At 44.6% G+C, this 20,396-nt stretch overlaps 1 protein-coding gene across 2 annotated transcripts; it reads left to right on the top strand.

Annotated features, from left to right (window-relative positions):
* Window positions 1-320: 320 nt before the first annotated feature.
* Window positions 321-19,675, top strand: LOC118359210 (SH2 domain-containing adapter protein F-like). Of its 2 annotated transcripts, XM_035737577.2 has the most exons (8): window positions 321-600; window positions 1,471-1,852; window positions 3,486-3,636; window positions 5,939-6,163; window positions 11,985-12,071; window positions 12,692-12,863; window positions 16,426-16,545; window positions 18,688-19,675. In XM_035737577.2, the coding sequence occupies exons 2-8, from the start codon at window positions 1,517-1,519 to the stop codon at window positions 18,872-18,874; spliced, it is 1,278 nt and encodes a 425-aa protein (XP_035593470.1). In that variant the 5' UTR covers window positions 321-600; window positions 1,471-1,516; the 3' UTR covers window positions 18,875-19,675. The 2 variants fall into 2 exon arrangements, with proteins under 2 accessions (XP_035593470.1, XP_035593471.1); XM_035737578.2 differs by lacking the exon at window positions 11,985-12,071 and having other exon boundaries at window positions 324-600.
* The last annotated feature ends 721 nt before the right edge of the window (window positions 19,676-20,396 follow it).

Here is a 20,396-nt window from a genome sequence, read left to right as displayed (position 1 = left end):
AAAGGCCCAGTACACTACTTTTGTGAAAAAATATATATTTTTCAAAAAATAATGTTATTATTAATGTTATTATTATTTATTTATTTATATATTATTATTTTTTCAGAGGGTGCTGCTCACCCCTACTTCCGTGGCTATGCTGAAGTTAGTTTTTCTTCTTCCTTTAATTTGTAGGGCTACTACATAGAATCGTGTATTTTTTATGTTTCTTTTTTTATTCTATTTAAGCAATTACTCAGACGATATGGGATTAGTGGTCTGTGCTGAATGTTTCAATGATAAATCGGCTGATTTTTAAAGGGATAATCCGCTGGGACTCGTGGGTTGACACCCTCCCCTTTAATCGCGTGGTTTCTCTCGTAGGTTTTGCTCTCACTTGCACATTTGCGATCAGTCGTTTCTTTCTATCGGAACTCTACTGTGCTTCTCCAAGCTCGCACCTGAGCTGACTGTAGTTGTTTTACTTTCTCTATTTACAGTAACGGACAAAAGCTATCAAAATAGGAAGACCTTCCACGTTTGCCTTTATTACGATCAAAATGAAGAAACGTGGAATAAAGCGCTCGAATACTGAGTGGTAGAAGAAGCCAAGGACCGAAGGTTTGTGTCTCAGCGCAATGCACTCTCAGTAGAAAACCAGGAATTTTGTGAAACTCTTGTTTTAAAAGCTGCAGAATATACATGGAAGTAACATTATAGATTGCAGTGTATAAATTGTAGTTTGTTTCAATTTTATCGTTGTTGATGGTCAAGTAATGCATAGATCACAGAGGACTAGAACGAAAGGAAACTATGATTACAGTGGAAGGTTTTGACCTAGATGTTTTTAGCCTATAATAAACTTTGATTAGGTATAATTGCCTTCAATGTGTGTTAAGGCGTTACCTGCATTATTGATTTCATGATAGTGGTAATGCAGTAGGCTAATACAGTCGTTTTTTGTTGTAAAATATAATTGTGATGTAACATTAGTTATTTCATTTGGTGATGATTGCCTGCTGTTTTTAAGCAGGTTTCGACACAGGTCAGGAAAACTTTTATTTTTATGATATATTACTGACAGTATCAGTGAAGTAAATCAGACTTTCTTACCTAGGCTTTAAATGTAATTGCTCTTCTCGGGCAAAGTCCAGCTTTATTGTTTCTTTGAGCTGACATTTTATAGTAAATAAAGTCCAGCTGTGGTCAGAAATCGGGTTTGATTTTTTTCTTTATTTTTTTACGCTGTTGCACAGTGGCCCCTGGACCAATGGATAAGTGTGCAGTGATAGGATTGTCATAGGATTTAAGGCTATCCTAGTAGTCCTGCATTATAAATGGAAGATGTGATGTTAGTGTTTTACATAACTTGAGGACAGACAATGTCAATCCAATCCACCATCTGTTGTCTATTTAGTCTGAGGTCTAGAATCAGTTCACCCAAGGGCATGTAAGTAGTTTAACCTGAATCATCATATTTTTCCCCAACAGCAACCTGTCTTTAAGCCCATCAAGTGTCTGCGGGAGCAGAGGTCAAATGGCAAAGTGGCTCAAAGACTATCTGAGTTTTGGGAGCAGGAGGATGCCTCCTCAACCACCCAAACCAGACTACACAGAGAGTGAGATTCTGAAAGCCTATCGGGCTCAGAAGAACCTAGACTTTGAGGACCCGTATGAGAACTCTGAGAACCGGGACAGAAACGACTCTGGGTCATCAGACTCTTCCCTTGCTGCCTTTGGTTCTCCTCTGAAGTCCGCCAGCCTGGATATGAAGGTTGTATCTCCCAAACACCGCCTCATCAAGGTGGACTCACAGGAGCTGGGGCGAACTAAGATCTTACTGAGTGCCGTCTCCTTAGAGGAACAAGAGCCTGTAAGTTATTTTTCCTGTTCTACATTAACATTCATTACCATTACAAAGACCCCTCCGCTTATTGATTAAACCCATAAGCAAGTGACTGGTAATGTGAGTCAGAAGTATGCAATGTTTCAATACATCACGCCATATTTGACGTGGCCCATAACATGGCTGGCCTAGATGGCAAATGGAAGGAAGTGTTATTGATGGGCTGGATGGCTCATTGAGTGGGGCGTCACAGTCCCCTGAGTTTATGTCCAGCCATAAATAATAAATGGCGTTTGGTTTAGCAAGCTGAGAGAGACCCCCATGTGAACACATGGTGAAGGAAGCCATGCAGGCACTTGGCTATTGGACGGTATGCTGCCACACGTGTGTTGCCATCAGGCCCACAGTCCCACCCTGGATGAGTACAGTATGTGTTGGCAGGAGAACACACAGGCACAGCTGCAAGGGTCAGGGATGCTCAGGATTTCATAGAGAGATAGAGAGGGAGAGTGAAAGTTTGCCTATGTAGAAAGGCAGCGAATGCACATTAATTCAGTTTAAAAAATCAGCTCACACATCATGACTAAGATAATGATTTATCATTTGAAAAGCCACAAGTGCACAGCTCCTAACAGTACATTGAAGGTCTGAGGGAAAGTAGAGTCGATACAGACTCTCTGTATGCGTGCTCTGGCTGCTCTCATTAATGTCTCAGTGTAGAATTCTGGTGTGTGAGAACATCTATACCCTCATTAACATTTCAGATTCATTCCTGGTCGTTCGATAACCTGTTACTGAATCAACAAGGGAACGTATATAGTTTGTGTCTGCGTGTCTAACAGGGATTTGTTGACTGACTTGGTTGTCTGATGTGTGTGACCATATGGCTGCCTTTGTAGTTGTCAGTGTGCCAGCTGACTACTATTCCTTCCTGTGTGCAGCATGTATGGGCTATTCCACACCAGGACAGCCTGAATTGTTTTGTTGTTATCAAATCAATCTTTATTTGTCACATGTGCCGAATACGACAAGTGTAGACCTTACCGTGAAATGCTTACTTACAAGCCCTTAACCAACAGTGCAGTTCAAGAAGGGTTAAGAAAATATTTACTAAATAAACCAAAGTAACACAATAACATTAACGTGGCTATATACATGGAGTACCGGTACCGAGTCGGTGTGCGGGGGTACAGGTTAGAGGTCATACATGTAGGTAGGGGTGAATTGACTATGCATAGATAATAAACAGTGAGTAGCAGCAGTGTACAAAACAAATGGAGGGAGGGGGTCAATGTCAGATTGTTCTGGAAATTTCCACATAGAAGCTTCAATGGGAGATACCCAAAATATTTTCTGCCTTTCCTGGCATGGAATCGTCCTATGGAGGAACAAATGCTCTCCTCAAATAAACCCCCTCTGTATTCTCTGTCACACAAAATAACAATTCTATCAGTTTCTGACATACTCATTCCGTGTTGCTTTCAGATGTCAACTAATTCATTTCATAGAAAAATTGGCAACATGTAGAAAAACTTGGAAGTCTATTTTTGGACAATGAAAATATTTTAGAATTCTGGTGTCAGTGGTCTGTAGTTGAGACTGCTATGTGTATGAACGGTGTAGTGCACTGTGTCTTTATGTGTGCGTCTCTGTATCCCAGGTAGTTCCATCAGCCCCAGCAGTAGGGGACACAGATTACTCTGATCCGTTTGATGCTCACCCAAACCCCTGGCCAGAGCCTGATCTGGGACACGTTCCCTGTGAGAACAACGGCTACATGGAGCCTTACGAGGCCCAACGTGTCATCACAGGTGAGTCTCAGGGTTTTGGATGTATTTACGTCCTTTTTTAGAACATTGTTATACATACTACAGACCACACGACAGGTAGGCTGATAACAGGTAGGTCACACATAATTAAAAAGTATATATTATGTCATTACATTCCTATTGTACATCCCAAGCTCATTGCCAGATCTGTTTGTGCTTTAGCCAACTCCTCTGACTTTGGTTGTCATGCCTTAGATAGAACAATTGGCAAGAGCCTAGAGTACAAACAGATCTGCTGACTAGGCTACATCCCCTTCCAGCAGAAACGGTTTCCCCATCTCAGACAGTTATTTTAGTCTGACTCACTCAGCTCTCACACAGCCTTTCACCACCCCTTACGAATGTCTCTATCCAACTGTGCCCTTTCCCTCTCGCTATTCTTCCATCCTTCAGATCTATCGTTTCTCATTCGGCTTTTCTGTAGCATCATCTCTTATTCCCCGACCACTGTCTGTCAGGCTTGTGTAGTGAAGCGTCTCTCCAATCAGAGTGGTGGTTTCTCCCCTTGCTGCCCTCGGGGGAGTCTGGGTAGCTTTTTAGTCCATCTGAGAGTTAGTTAGTGAGTGTGTGTTTGACTGTTATCTTTGCTGGCTTCATTCAGGTCATAAGTAGTTCATAGTCACAGGGTCAGGATGAAAGGGCTTCTAGTCTTTCAGTTTGTTAGATACGCAATGGAGTCTGAGCCAGTCAACCAAGGACTGAGTCGGTGTGGTGTGTCTGTGGCCGCTCATTAAAAAAACAGGAGAACCAGGAGTCTGAGACTGAATATATCTCTCAGATTCTCAAATAGAATCGCTATTATAATCCCAGAGACGGATTATTACTGACCATAGCCGTAGCACTCGTACCCTTAAACTGATTGAAAATGGCAGATTTGGACATTGATGAATGCCTAAATTGGAACATAGTGGCTGTATTGTAACATGAATTCAGAGCTCAGCGCTTCACAGGCGACAAGAAGTTTCCCCATCCCTCATGCTAATTGGGCAACTTTTGCATGTTTTTTGTTGTCTGAATGAGGGAAATGTTAAGTGTCCAGAGTTTTTTCACATTTTGTAATAAACAAATGTGGCAAAAGAACAGTAAATGTAAAATGTGCAAAAGAACAGTAAATGTAAAATGCACAAAAATCAACATTTTACATTTACATTTAAGTCATTTAGCAGACGCTCTTATTGTAATTTTTGGATTCAGGTGAACAGTTGCTACCATGGCCATGTATATCCTTTTCATACTTCTCCTGTAAGAAATGTTTCAATTTAGCCCTATCCATATAGGCTCATTTCCACGCGTGTAAAGGGTTAAATTATACAAATATTGGCAGATGTCATCCGAATGTATCTTTGATCTGGTTCTGTCACGTTTTTTAAAGTTTAGTAGAACTCAGTTTCTATTCTCTATCACCCACTGGTCTGCCGTCTATCTGCATACCGTAATAGATTCCTCATCCCCCCCCACCATCATGTTCGCATCCATTTCTCATTTCCAACCCTGCCTGTTTTTATCTCACTCCCCTAATCTCCTCCATCTCCTCTCAGCGCCCTGACACAGGTACAGCAGTATGCCACGACACTGAGCCTGCCTCTGTCACAGTGACTTAACATCAAGCCAACCCAGCCCTCCTTTCCTCACCTCCTCCTGCCACCTCAGGGTCTGTCCCCAGGGCCTCCTCTGTCGCCATGGAGACAACAGGGGCGCCCAATGGCAGTGTGTCCTCTGAAGGTTAAAGTTAGCCCGTTCTGTTTTTCACCAACCAACCCTCCCATTTAGCTCCAGCACTCTTTCCCTCTTACATAACTGCCCCTTCATAGCCAGGCTGGTGGTGGAGACAAAAGATCCTTCCACTTTCCTCACACCCAATATGTGATATGCCAGTGTTGAGCTTCTCAGCCCACATCAATGAGACAGCCACTGATTGCTGACGCTCATCGATACGCCTGTTGTTTCAGAAGTCTGCCTTCAGATGTTTTGTTATTTCAATAATCTATGACTACATAGCTCAAGGTCACATGTAACTCTCTGAAGGTTGATTTTTATAGAACATGCTACACGCTGAGAAATCTGATGAAAATGCTAATGAGAGTGGCTGTTGTGAGATGCAGTAACTCGATTGCTGCTGTGACTGTGAAGAGAAGGGACTGCTGTTTGTTCTGCTCCACAGCTGCGGGTCCAGCCCAGGGCTCCGTTAAGCCTCAAGCAGGCTGCACAAAAATAATACAAATAACAAATAGTTGCATGCTCTTTTCGTTTTAAATAAGGCAAATGTTTGTGTTCTCTCTACCAGAGTTGCAGCGTGGTCCTGGGGCAGCCCTTGCACGGGGCGAGGTGCAGCTCTACGACACCCCCTATGAGGATGAACGCGGGCGGCCGTTGGGGGTGGGGCTGGGGTACGGAGACCTCCTGGAGGAGGGCAGGGAGAGCCGGCTGCCGCAGGATGACGAGCGGCCAGCAGATGAATACGATCAGCCCTGGGAGTGGAAGAAAGACAACATCTCTAAAGCCTTCGCAGGTACAGACTAACTTCAGTCTCCTCCTCAGCAACATGACCACCAATCTCACACTTTTACTATTACACTCACAACCACACTTTTACACTCAATTACCAGTATTTCACTTTTTTGTCTCACCATACTACACACGTTGAATGACCACTCTCACTCCAGCCACAATGCCCCCCCTTGAATGAATGACCACTCTCACTCCAGCCAGAATGCCCTCCCTTGAATGAATGACCACTCTCACTCCAGCCAGAATGCCCTCCCTTGAATGAATGACCACTCTCACTCCAGCCACAATGCCCCCCCTTGAATGAATGACCACTCTCACTCCAGCCACAATGGCCTCCCTTGAATGAATGACCACTCTCACTCCAGCCACAATGCCCCCCCTTGAATGAATGACCACTCTCACTCCAGCCACAATGGCCTCCCTTGAATGAATGCCAGCCACAATGGCCCCCCTTGAATGAATGACCACTCTCACTCCAGCCACAATGGCCTCCCTTGAATGAATGACCACTCTCTCCAGCCACAATGCCCTCCCAGCCAGAATGGCCTCCCTTGAATGAATGACCACTCTCAGCCAGAATGCCCTCCCCATGAATGCACAGCCACAATGTGAATGAATGATCCCAATGCCCTCATGACTACTTGCCCCCCTGAATGAATGACCCTCTCACTCCAGCCAGAATGCTTGAATGAATTTTAAAATTTTATTTTAGAAAATATATTTTGGGGGATTTTCATGTTTTATTGCCAGATACAGATACAGGTTAGACATGTAGAGGGGGAGACTGATGAGAGGGATAAAGCTAAGAAAGTGAGTGGCGGACGGGTGATCAAACTGCTGTCCTCCAATGGTGCAGCAGGTAGCCTAGTGGTTAGATCGTTGGGCCAGTAACCGAAAGGATGCTGGATCAAATCCCGGGGCTGACAAGGTAAAAATCTGTTGTTCTGAGCAAGGCACTGTTCCCCGGGCGCCAAAGACGTGGATGTCGATTATGGCAGCCTCCCCTGCACCACACTGATTCAGAGGGTTTGGGTTAAATGCAGAAGACACATTTCAGTTGAATGCATTCAGTTGTACAACTGACTAGGTATCCCCCCTTCCTACTACCACTATACTACCCTCGGCACACAATGAGTTGTCTGTGTCAGAGAGACCTACATCTTAACAATATAAGGTACAAAGTGTTTTTATGTTGTGAAGCCCCGTCTCTATCTGGTGTGTATGAGAGTTACAGATGGCGGTGGGCAGTAGATCAGTGTACGATACGGCAGAGCCTACTTCAATGAGCTGCGTCTCAGAGTCCGGAGGTCAAGGTGGCAGGAGACTAAATCAACACGCTCACTTTCACTCCCCTTTATTTCATGCTCTCCTTCTCCTCCCCCTCTCTTCTCAGTTAATTACATGCTCACGTTTGCATGACTGATCCAGTGCTAATAAGCCGGTGGTCAGCAGAACTGCTACAGCAGCCCACCACACACACACACACACACACACACACACACCCCACATACACACACACACCACATACCACATTAGCTCCCAGGCAAAGAAACACTGTAATTCTAGCGTTGACAGAGAGGATTATGTTGGTCGGGTGAGTGACCCTCTCAGAAGATTTTAAGGGTTAGAACCCAGAACTGTCTGCCAAATGTGCACTCTTGGACAGGATCTATTTCAACACCAATTAGAAAAAGGATAGCAGATGAGGGTAAAAACCTCCGCTCCTGATTTTCTGGCACCTGTTTTTCTACCTACAGTCAGTCAGCTATGTGTCGCCCGGCCTGTGTGAACAGATTGGGGTGAGAAACAGAAACACTAATGTATTTCCATTCTTACATTTAATCCATATTCCCAGTCAGATCGCAGGCTTTGCTAGGTCAGGTTGGTATGGCAGCAATACAGGCGGGGGGGGGTACCAAGGTGGTTATGGCAGATTTGATGTGAGCTCAGTGGATGTTTGTGGAACCCTTGCAAGGGGGGCATTGTGACAGGGTGCAATCAGTCACCTGCTGACAACCTCTCATTTACAGGGCTGTCCCTGCTGTCCTCTCCCTACTGAGGTGACACACAAAGGCAGCCTGATAACGTAGGGGGATGGGTGGGCATCACGATCTGCCAACAGTGCCTCAGCACTCACCCCCCCACACACACACACACACAAATCACACACACTACTGTTAGTAGGCCTGATTATCACCAGTCACCTCAGTCGGGTGAGAACAGGATGCTCCTAATTAAATATATATTTAGAGAGGGCTTTTTGAATAGTTGCACAACATTTAACTTCCTGATTATCATAATTGTGCATATCCTCTTGCCAGTGGGACTTACAGTATTTACTGTGGAGTCCAGCTCAGGTGGTTGAGATCAGTGTTAGTGTGAGTTGGTAGTCAATTGTGTTACACCAGTAGTGAGAGAGCCTGCGGCTGACAGTCCAGTAAGTTTTAATTAGTATACCGCAAAGCTGTCACAAGCACCTAGCTACCCCCTCATCCAGCCACCATTAATTTATGGGAGTCATCGAACATTCAACAGTGAGGGAGGGATAAATAGCCCTGCAGCCATGCAACACCAATTAGTGAGCTAATGAAATGGACAGACTCATTACTCCACACAAAATGCCCTGTCAAATGAGTAAATGAGTGGTGTTCGGTTCACGGTGTCTTTGATTTATGTGCTGTTCGTATTTGATCTCTACCTGGTCTCCCTCCACAAGTAAGGCCTTAAAGCTAGACTCAGCGAAATTACGTTGCCATGAGCAGCACCGGAGATATTGAGATGAGTGAGATGCAAGACTTCACTCTCTCACAGTCACACACAGTATCTGCACATGTGCACGGGTTCGCTTCACGTTGTTAGTGCGTAGTAGCCAAGGTACCAAAACAGCAGAGAAGTTGAGCCTCACGCTTTAACACACTTAGTTGTTGCGGAAATTGATACGCTATGTTGTTTACTTTCTGCATCTACATCATATCGCCGAGAATACCTCTGCACCATCTTCACACCATCTTTTGCAGATATGGAATATTAGATCGGTTTATACTGGAAAGTCTACAAAGACACGTGTGTGTTTCCTTGACTGTGTGTGAAGCTGCAAGAATGAGATTTCCATCACTGTGGCCAGTGTGTCCCTGGTCTGTTAGCTCACTCTAAGCAGGCCCTGGGGGTCCTGACTGGCTTCTCCCTCAATTTACAGGATGTTTCGTGAAGATGCTCTCCCATCCATCCCTGCTCTCTCTCCCTCCTTCACTTCCTCGCTCAATGTGAAGCGTTACTGACGTTAATGAAAAGACATGTCCTCCGTGATCCCGGCTCGCTCCCTTGTGAGCTGGATGGGAGGCAGAGCGAGAGGGGAGGAGGGGAGTAGAGAATCAGTGAATGGAGAAATAATGTCCCACTTAGAGGGGAGAATGAGTGGGGGAGAGAGGGAGGTGGAGAGAGTGGTGTGCGGGAAGGCACCAGAATATACAATCCCTAGAAAAATGGAGAGAGCGGAGAAAGAGGAAAAGGAGGAATAGAAAGTCTTGAATTACAACATAACACACAAAGCAGCACCTATTTCTGCAGTTCTGTCCATGAATTCCAAATGCCATGCATATTCATCTTGTATATGCCTCAGTGTGAATTCATGGCTTGTGAATCCATGCATGTTTCACACTCATGTAGGGTGTTAATTGGCTGTCATTAGTAGAGAGCAGTTGTGCCCAGCAGAAGGCCTTTGTTGGCACAGAGAACATGGGGAGCTGGGCATGTTACAAAGCTGATGTCTTCATAATTGTGTTTAATGAAGAGATACGGTAGGAATTATCCAATGCTCATGTCGCTTGATTCCAGGATATTTATTTATGATTATGCTAAATAAAAAGGCTTTTTATATTTACTCAGCTTTTTAGCTTGTTGTGGCATTTTCTTCCAGACTGAAAGAGTAAAATGGATTGAAAATGTGTTTTGTTAAGATACTAAAATGCCTTTTTCATGGTTCAATCCACTCAAATTGTTTGCATGTGGAATGATTACTATGATTGTGATTCAGCCAAGCCGTTAATTAGTGAGTTGCTTTCACCTGTTGCCAACCACACCAATGGACCCACTTCAGTGTGAGGTTTTCTGGCTGCACGCAGGCAGCCCAATTCTGATACTTTTTGACCAATCACATCAGATCTTTTCCTGAGACGATCTGATTGGTCAAAAGACTAATTAGTGTGTCTAAATTCAGCCGCTTTTGTGTATGCTTAGTGGCCTGTTCAGGTTTTTGTACTATAATCCTGAATATTCTATTGTCGTGAAATCTCAATCTGCCTGCAAGTCCTCGCTCAGAACATTATCTTGTCACAATGTCTTATATCACAAGAAAGACCTTTGAGCAAATGGGCTCCCCAGCCTGTGTGACAGAGCCACCAGTTCCCATTAGTAGTAAATGGTGCCCAGATGTGCCTTCTGTTTGAGTGACCTCTCTCTGTGTGTGTGTGTGTGTGCGCGCATGCACCAGGCCAGCAGAGGGTCACGTCCTGCCCTTTGTCACGGTGATGAGTGCTGACATCGTCAGGAGGCGGTAAAAGTGATGTCATGAGGGCGTTACAAATGGTTAATTCAGGTTTGATGTTACACTGCAGACAGGTCACACTGAAACACAGATGGACCAAACAGCTTCCCCAGAAATTCAAACATTTATACTTGGCACTTGTGTGCTACATATCGCAGCAACTTTGGAATCACAACTTATGAACAGAATGCACACATGCTCTCATACTAGTGCAACTGGTTCATAAGCACGTGGTGGTATTATACTACACTGAATGTCCTTTGTGTTGAATGCTGTCTGGTACTCCCCCCAAACAGGGCAGGAATTCTGTTGGAATTGTCCCATTAACCATGACACACAACGCTTAACTCTGTCCTCTTAAAAAAATATTATTTAAAAAATGTCCACACACTCTGAAGTGCGATTATCTTCACCGAGTTCACTCCCCTCATCCTTACATTCTAACCCTCCTTCATTTTTGTTTGCTCTGAGCCTGTGTTTCTTTACCCCACACTCTCCCCTCAGTCCTCTTTTCTCTGTTTGGAGCGAGAGAGAGGTGGGGATGGGAGGCAGCCAGGAGAGGAAGTGTGGTTGCGGGGGGGGCAGTGGGTGGGTGGAGGTCACACTTTAATCATGGCTTCTGCAGGGCTGGGGGGCTCTCCAGATGGGGCCATTGTACTGCACCATGCATCAATAATTCAGAGAGCCAGAGAAAGTGGCGGAGTGTGTCTGCCTGCTCAATAATTAAGCAGAGGGAGGGAGGGATGAGGGAGAGTGGGATGTATGTACAGCAGCACTGGGGTCTCTCTCCTAATGTCCCGTTCAGCTGCCCTTTGATGCCACACACCCAGGGGGTCTTTGGTTTTGTCAGATCATTAAGATGTCAGCCCCCTTTCCCCTTCATTTGTTTTGTAATCCTGTTTCACTGTGTGTGTGTGTGTGTGTGTGTGTGTGTGTGGTGTGTAGCACAGGCATGGAGGATTCTGGGTGAGCTTGTGTGTGTGTTTCTGCCATTGAGGCTGCACTAATGTGTTGCGTGGTTACTTGCCACGGTTTGTAATTGGGCTAATTTGGTCAGCCCCTGCCTCACTGTGCGCCCTGTCCCTGACACACAGTCCACCTCATTGTCAAGCGGACATGCCGCATCTACTACGCTCCCTTCCGTTCTCTTCACTCCTTTTTAAAATATTTTTTTAATACTTATTTTCACCAAGACTTTCACATTCTCTATATTATTGTCCTTTCACACCCTTCTCCATATATATATATTTTCTCTTCCTCTCTGCCTGGCTGCCTGTAGAGATGTCAGAGCTGGCTGAGCTTCCCTGGCCCCCTCCAGTGGGGCAGCAGCTGGAGGAGGAGCTCCCAACCCCCCTCAGAGAGCAAGGTGACCTCTCAACCTCTCATCCAGGACAACAAGACCACCCCCAGCCTGAACCCCCAGTGTCCTGCATCTGCCCTGCCTGCTTTCTGTATGATGTTAACACACATCACTGGGTCAAGTGACCTAACAACCCACCACTAGGTTTGGCAACATGTAGGCTAATGTAGATGCTGGTGGTAACACACGGCGATTGGTCTCATAAAGCATTTGGGTCATGATGAGCTTTTGCCAGTTGCCACACATTGCGCTCTCTCTCTCTCTCCCTCTACACAGCACTGCAGCTCCTCAGGGCTCGCTCCCCACCACTACCCATAAGCTCCCTGTGCTATATGGCCCTCTCATGCCTTGTCGCATTAGGTCACCCTGGAGCATCTCCCAGTCCCAGCCAGCCACTGGATGATGATAAAGTTGCACCCAGTCAGATCTGTACTACCAGCTCTCTTCTCCTTTGTGAACCCCTTCAGTAGAAACACTGTCTGTCCTCTATCCTATGGCATGCCGAACCCTTTGCCCTCTGCACCAACAAGCGTATCTCTATTTTTACCAGGCCTGACTCACTCTCATTCTTTCTTGCGCCTCCCCCTCTCTTTTAATATTTATCCTCCCCCTCTGTCTCTGTACAGTACAGTTTGATGGTGCCGAGTGGGACCGGTCCTCGTCCCCCACGGAGCGCCTGCGTCCTCCCAGGTCCAGTCCCCTGGCAGGAGGGGGTATGAAGTTCCGGATGCCCTGCTCTGACCCCCACAACATGATGGGGGAGAGAGTAGACCCCACCCTGCCCCTGGAGAAACAAGTGTACGTACTGTACTCTTCTTTTGTAATAACAATTTGTTGTGTACTTTGCTTTCTCTGGTTTGGGTTTTATTTCTCTGTCTATACAGTAAAACTGAACGCATGACAGTAGAATGTAAAATATGTTTTTTTTATACATATCATTAGAATAAAGTGTGTTTCTCCATATATGAATGGACAGGTCTACTAATCAATCACGTGTACACAATGCCGTAGGCATAAAGTGAGCACAGTGTGAGTGGGTAGTCCATTACTCTTCCTGGTGGTCTCTTAAGGGTTGTTACAGGATCCACTAGAGAGCCCCACTCATCTCTGGGTTTGAGTGAGCATGGTCTGGTCTCAGTGTGACCCCCTGCGCCATCTGCCCTTAGTTAGTAAACCGTGACGAATGGAGATAATGTTTGTTTAAAGTGAGAAGGAACAGATTGTTAAAACACATTTGATGACAGAGCAAACGCATTCCCGCAATGGTGACAATAAAATATTTGCACATCACTTTATTAACACATCTGTGTAGCCTGCATCATGAAAATAATATCCCATAATTTGCCCTTCACTTCCATTAGTATTTCACAATGCACTGAGCTGCTGGTCTCCTTCCATCCTTTCCATTACAGTTTTTTTCAATTGCTAACAAGCATCGGTCAATACTGAAGACACTCTTTCAAAACTCTTCACACAGTCTGCATTACCAACATGCATCTTGGCCAAACAGTCCATCTCACCTCCAAAACTCACTCAAACCACCAAAACACTTCATACATGTCTCAAAATAAGCTTGTTGGACCATAACACTGGCAACAGTTCTCACTCAGAAAGCATACATTGTCACTCATAATACACTGACCTAAAAAACACTAACAACAGGGAGCCTTACATAAATTATTAACTTTTCTCTTTGAAGTTTGAATGATCTTTCACATAAATCAGTTTCATTATAGAATAATAATATAAAGAGTGACACCTTTTCACTTTATTCACTGCACTACAGTTTATGTAACAGGAATGAATCAGAAATGCAGCAATTTGCTTCAATAGACTTTATTTTTTCTATATCTTTGCATATACAGTGCCTTGCGAAAGTATTCGGCCCCCTTGAACTTTGCGACCTTTTGCCACATTTCAGGCTTCAAACATAAAGATATAAAACTGTATTTTTTTGTGAAGAATCAACAACAAGTGGGACACAATCATGAAGTGGAATGACATTTATTGGTCTCCACACCCTGTCAGTCTCCAGGAGAAGTGTCTCCACACCCTGTCAGTCTCCAGGAGAAGTGTCTCCGCACCCTGTCAGTCTCCAGGAGAAGTGTCTCCGCACCCTGTCAGTCTTCAGGAGAAGTGTCTCCGCACCCTGTCAGTCTTCAGGAGAAGTGTCTCCGCACCCTGTCAGTCTTCAGGAGAAGTGTCTCCGCACCCTGTCAGTCTCCAGGAGAAGTGTCTCACACCCTGTCAGTCTCCAGGAGAAGTGTCTCCACACCCTGTCAGTCTCCAGGAGAAGTGTCTCCACACCCTGTCAGTCTCCAGGAGAAGTGTCTCCACACCCTGTCAGTCTCCAGGAGAAGTGTCTCCGCACCCTGTCAGTCTCAGGAGAAGTGTCTCCGCACCCTGTCAGTCTTCTGGAGAAGTGTCTCCACACCCTGTCAGTCTTCAGGAGAAGTGTCTCCACACCCTGTCAGTCTTCAGGAGAAGTGTCTCCACACCCTGTCAGTCTTCTGGAGAAGTGTCTCCACACCCTGTCAGTCTCCAGGAGAAGTGTCTCCACACCCTGTCAGTCTCCAGGAGAAGTGTCTCCGCACCCTGGCAGTCTACTGTAGAAGTGGCTCCGCACCCTGTCAGTCTTCAGGAGAAGTGTCTCCGCACCCTGTCAGTCTTCAGGAGAAGTGTCTCCACACCCTGCATTCATGGCATCCAGTAAGGACATCTGGTCATGTGGATGTTGGTCATAAACCTTCCACCTCCACGCAGAGAACTCCTCTATGGGGTTTAGGAAGGGGGAGTATGGAGGCAGGAATAGTACTGACACCCTGGGATGTGCAGCAAACCAGTCGGTGACTGCAGCAGAGTGGTGGAATGCCACATTATCCCACGCAACAACGAAGGTAGGGGAGTTTCTTGCCCCTCTCTCCTCCGCTGGCACACGTCGACTATACAGGTCATCAAGAAAATAAATGAGCCTCTGTATTGTGGGGGCCAATGAGTGGTTTGTGTAACAGAAAACCCTCATTGGACAGTGCTGCACACATTGTGATGTTAGCTCCTCTCTGGCCTGGGATATCCACGGTTGCTCTCTGTCCAGTCACATTTCTTCCCCTGCGGTGTGTTTTTGCCAGGTTGAATCCAGCTTCATCCACAAAGATGAATGTGTGTGCAGTTTGACTGGCTTCCATCTCCATTACTCTCTAAAATACAGTAAATCCACAGTTTTACAGTACTTTACATAATGCATAGCTGTGTATGTACCCTGTTTGGTTATTGAATAGACATCTTACCTGGACATATTCATACCAGAGTTCTTTCACACGTTCACCGTTTCTCTCAAAGGGTACAGTGTACAACGGCTTCATCCTTATCTTATGTTTCTCTGGGACTCTGGCAACTGTCGTTGCGCTGACCGTATTCACATTCCCAAAAGTGATATTGTCTGCCAGCACTCTGTCCCGAATTTCCCACAGTTTTATTGCATTGTTGCCCATTACCATGTCAACAATGGCAATTTCCTGCGCATCTGATAATATTCTGCAACCTTTTGGATCCTACTGATAAACACAAAACAATCAATATATTTAAAAATGTCAGTACAAAATGTGAACGTATTGTACTGTAATATGTAGTTCAAATATCATTGAAGGAAGCACATCTCACCTGTCGTTTTGCCGGAAAATGTGTACTATTGATGCAACTGTTGAATGCTGCAGATTTGGTTGCACCCTTAAACTGGCCTCTCGCAAAGAGATACCGTGGTTTACAACATGGTCAATAATTGTGGCCCTTATCTCATCAGAGACCACCGCTATTGGTCTTCCTCTCCTTTGTCCTGCATGCATTCTCCCTGCCACTCTTATTTCCCCACCAACCTGTCTTCCTTGATCCATGTTTCTAAACTAAATCATTCCAAAGCCATCCTCTTTTGTCTGTTAGGTAATGAGACTAAAGACAGGACACTTGGGTAGGCTTTCAGCTGTGTTTGGAATTATAAAATATTCTGCTGAGATTTCCTATGTTTCAATCTGGTTACTGCAGAAATGCACTACATTTGCCATCATTCTGTTTTGAATGGGTATATAACAGTTTTGATAACTGTGTGTTAGCATTCGAAAACATGTGCTGCAAATATATAGTTTTGCAGCTGGTGGAGTATGAATGAGAAAAGAGTTCATGGATTTTGGAGAATGTGGTCTTTGAATGCATTTTGTGTGAAAGCAATGAAAAATGATTCACAGTTAGGTCCATATACACTTCTGTTTCGCTGACTGTGGGAAGAGTTTTGACAATGTGACTTCAGTTTTGACCAATGCATGTTAGTAATTGAAAAAAACGAATGTCCCTGTGGTATGTTTGTCAGGTGGTACCATGGGGCCCTATCACGTTCAGAGGCGGAGTCTCTTCTGACCCTGTGTAAGGAGTGTAGCTACCTGGTGAGGAACAGCCAGACCAGCCGCAACGACTACTCCCTCTCACTACGGTATGACGCTCAACATAATCACACCATTGATGTTTACATTTCAACGGCAACATCAAATCACTGCTAATGCACTTAAATACAGATTGATATGAGTCACATGGTGCAACAAGTACAGTAGGTTAGACTATTGAATCATCCTCAGATGGACTACTGTAGTAATCTGTTGAATGTTTTTCTGCTGTGTGTTCAGGATACTTGCTGCCATCTCCACTGATCTTTTATCTCACTATATGTAGGCCTCAATCTGTCTCTCTTCCTCTCCTCCTTCCCCTACTCCTCTCTCTTCTCCTCCCTCACATCCACCGAAGATCATTGACACACTGATTTTCCTCTCAATACTCTTTCAAGCTGCATACTGCATATCTGGACAAATCTCTTCTCTCTAATTACCAGCTTGATCCATAACCTTTTTTCCATCACTGTCCCCCTGTCCTCCCTCCCTTCCTCTGTCCCTCCCCACGGTCCTTCTTCTCTCTCTCTCTCTCTATCTCTGAGAGGTAATCAGGCAGGGAGAGCACACTCCAGCTCTCACATCAGCCACTCTCACATCAGCCGCTCTCACTTCAGTAATGAATATGAATCACCTTCGGTGGGCCACACACAGGTGCACGTGAGTGAGTGGACACGTACACTCACACTCTCTCACACACAGATGTTAACAGTGGAAACGCACAGGATGGCATTGTGTGAAGCGACAAAGCGACAGTATGTGGTCTCACAATAGGAGGTACCAGGGGTCTATGAAAAGAAGCGGTTTGATCTTTTCTCTGAATGGTTGTGAGGGAGACGGAGGTAGTAAAAGGGAGATAACCAGTAGAGCAGGGTTCCTCAACTGGTGCCCCCCGACTCCCGCAATTTTTGGAATCTGTTCCCTAGTATTTGCACACGTAATAGAGAGACACGTGATTGTATACAAACCTAAGCAAAGTTTGAAATTGTGTTTTAGTCAAATAAATATGTTTGTGCAAATTGACCACAAGAAACAGTCTACAAATTATTTGTAATTATGTTCCAGCCACCCGACCATTCGCTCCAAGAATTGGCCCACTGTTGAATCTAGTTGATGATACCTGGTGCAGAGAGTAAGTCGGCTTGGAAACAGACTGACAGACAGCCCAGCGTCACACCAATATGAATATAGATCAGACAAACAATGTCTCTTCAAGAGAGCTTTTACTCAGTGACCTGTGGCTATTTAATAAAAAAACATACCTTTCATTCCTTGATGTGCACTAAAGTACATTAAGGTTGAACCAAAAGATTGAAATGAATTATGAAATGAAAAAAGAAATCATTATGTGAAATTGAATGAAACAATGTTTGCTGATGCTAATATGATGTACAATATTCCATTATGTTTCTATATGATAACAATAGCGTAATATATTTAATATGCCATATACTATTTTTTAAGTTTCACTAATTAATTCTAATTAACTGAATCATTGACACACCCCTCACTATTGTCATTGGTTGCACTAATTGCACTATTTGTCTACATAACCTGGTTCAAGTATTCATGACATTACCCTGAGGGCGGCACAGTGATGCCGAAACGTTGGTAAATACCCATTAAATTGCTGGAGTGTGCAATTTTCTTTATTTTGATAGTTTACACTAAAGTACACACACAAAATAGCGCTAGCAGTTTAGCGATGCTGGTTCTGTTTGTTGTTGTTGTTGTGAAAAACAACAGACTTCCCTGGTCTTTAATGTTGATTTTGCTAACTGTAATAATGACTAAATGTAGCTCCCCAATTAGAGCCCTTGTCTTTCCCTCTGCTTCTGTAATTAGACATCCATCACGATGGGCTGGTTGCTCTTAAAGGGGAGGTGCAGCTCTGCTCTACTGCTAGTACTGTATCGCCCCCCCCCCCCTCCCCCCTCCCTCATCCCTTCATTTCTTTGTCTTTTCTCTCACATGCCATTAGATCACTCATTTATACTGTATCACTCCCCCAGTCCCTCTCTGCTTTCTAGTCATACATTATGATATGGTGTTAAATCTTGGTGAGAAATACCTCGTAAAATGCCAGAAATATGGAGGCTGTATTTCAGCCCTGTCCCTTCCACTGTGTCATTATGTGATATGATGTGGTCCATGACTCTTCCGTGCTCTGCCTACGCTGTCTTCTCTCTCAGGAGCTGCCAAGGCTTCATGCACATGAAGTTCAGCCAGTGTAAGGATGGGAAGTACGTCCTTGGGCAGAACAGCCTGCCATTCGACACCATCCCAGAGGTCATCCACTTCTACACCACACACAAGCTACCAATCAGAGGAGCTGAACACTTGTCTCTGCTCTTCCCCGTGCTCGTACAGACCCTCTGATTGGCAAGGGACTCTGTTCCTGGTATCCTGGGTCACATTGTGATTGGACACTGACTTTAGATTGGTTAAATCCCTTCGTTATTCAAGTCAATCAGGCCGCCAGTGCTCTAGTTGGACTGGACTATTTTGTTGAGGATTCAGCATCTGCTGGCTTGTCAGTACAGTACCTTCACGGACCTTCTTGTTTCTATGATGCCAACTCTCTCTGATTTGGGAACATATTCACATAAAATGCAATACCTGGACTATACCGGCGCCTTCGGTACCTGGGATGCTATCTGGAGTACCTGTTGCAGAATGAGCCTCTCACTGAGCTAGTATTGCTCCACTGGTTGACAGTCTCAAGGAAAACTTGGTTGTACTCACACAAACACACCTCTGTTGATTTGTTACTTTCTGTACTGTTGAGTAAATCCTATCATGTTGACAAATTGGTCAAACCCGCATCACTGTATGGCTGTAGCAGCAGCTGTAGAGCTGTGTCTAATTGTACTACTGTTTCCATGCGTTTGTCATAATGATCTGTGTGTCTGGACACCTTCACTGCCTGGTTGCAGTGCTCTGTAGTTGACCAGCACCATTTTCAGTAGAGAGCCAAAGGTTTATATGGCCGTATAAATGGCCAAATCACAATGATAACGGTTGTTATGTTTTAATGATCATTCTTATTACCTGGATATTCATACTGTAATTGGTAGGATTTCTCTGATATATAATTATGGATAGGACATGTTTTCTCGTTTACCTGCTGTGTTCAAACGTTTCACCTGTGGTTAAAAACAATAAATGGTTTCTGAAAGAGCAGTGTCTGCTTTGTGTATCATGTGGAAAGATGAGTATCACAGTTTCTGATTCTGTAGATTTGTCCTTTGGTGTTATCCAAAGCCATATAGAGAGTTAGGCCAGCCGCTGTATTAATGCCCCATACAGAACTTTATTCTTGAAATGTTGTTGACATTTCGAGAGCACCTCTGACAATTTCTATATGAAATGCCCGGAAAATTGAAGACGTTTTTATTGATTAGCATTCGGCATAATGTTTATCCCAGTCTTTACTGTGTTGTAGTGTCAACACATTTCTTAATATACTTTCACTGAACATCTTCATAGGTTTTGAAAAATATTAGAAATAAACAGTGCAACTCGGAAGCATTAATTATCAACTGCTATGGAGAAGAAAGTGGCGCGCTCCGGAACGTTCAACTGCATTGGTCTAACTCCATTTGTACAACGGGTGGGTCTAATCCTGAATACTGATTGGTTAAAAACGCATTCCAGACGGTGTCTATTCAACATGTTACCACCAGCTAAATCTAAGACATTAAAATGCCTATTTACTCTGTTCCTTCTGACTGCGCAATCCATTGTCTCATCGGCCCAGGCAGGGAAATTATAATTTTATTGAACCTTTATTTAACTAGGCAAGACAGTTAAGAACAAATTCTTATTTACAATGATGGCCTAACCCAGCCAAACCCGAACCCGGACGACGCTGGGCCAACTGCACAGCACTATGGGACTC

This window comes from Oncorhynchus keta, chromosome 26, assembly GCF_023373465.1.
Source record: "Oncorhynchus keta strain PuntledgeMale-10-30-2019 chromosome 26, Oket_V2, whole genome shotgun sequence".
Taxonomy (NCBI): domain Eukaryota; kingdom Metazoa; phylum Chordata; class Actinopteri; order Salmoniformes; family Salmonidae; genus Oncorhynchus; species Oncorhynchus keta.
This window is presented reverse-complemented; position numbering and strand designations above follow the sequence as displayed.

Bases quoted from the DNA above. Each gene is read 5' to 3' on its own strand.
- LOC118359210 (XM_035737577.2), top strand. From the start codon at position 1,517: ATGGCAAAGTGGCTCAAAGACTATCTGAGTTTTGGGAGCAGGAGGATG. The intron at 12,072-12,691 runs GTGACCTCTCAA...GTCTCTGTACAG, and splicing joins AACCCCCCTCAGAGAGCAAG to TACAGTTTGATGGTGCCGAG. The intron at 12,864-16,425 runs GTACGTACTGTA...TATGTTTGTCAG, and splicing joins CTGCCCCTGGAGAAACAAGT to GTGGTACCATGGGGCCCTAT.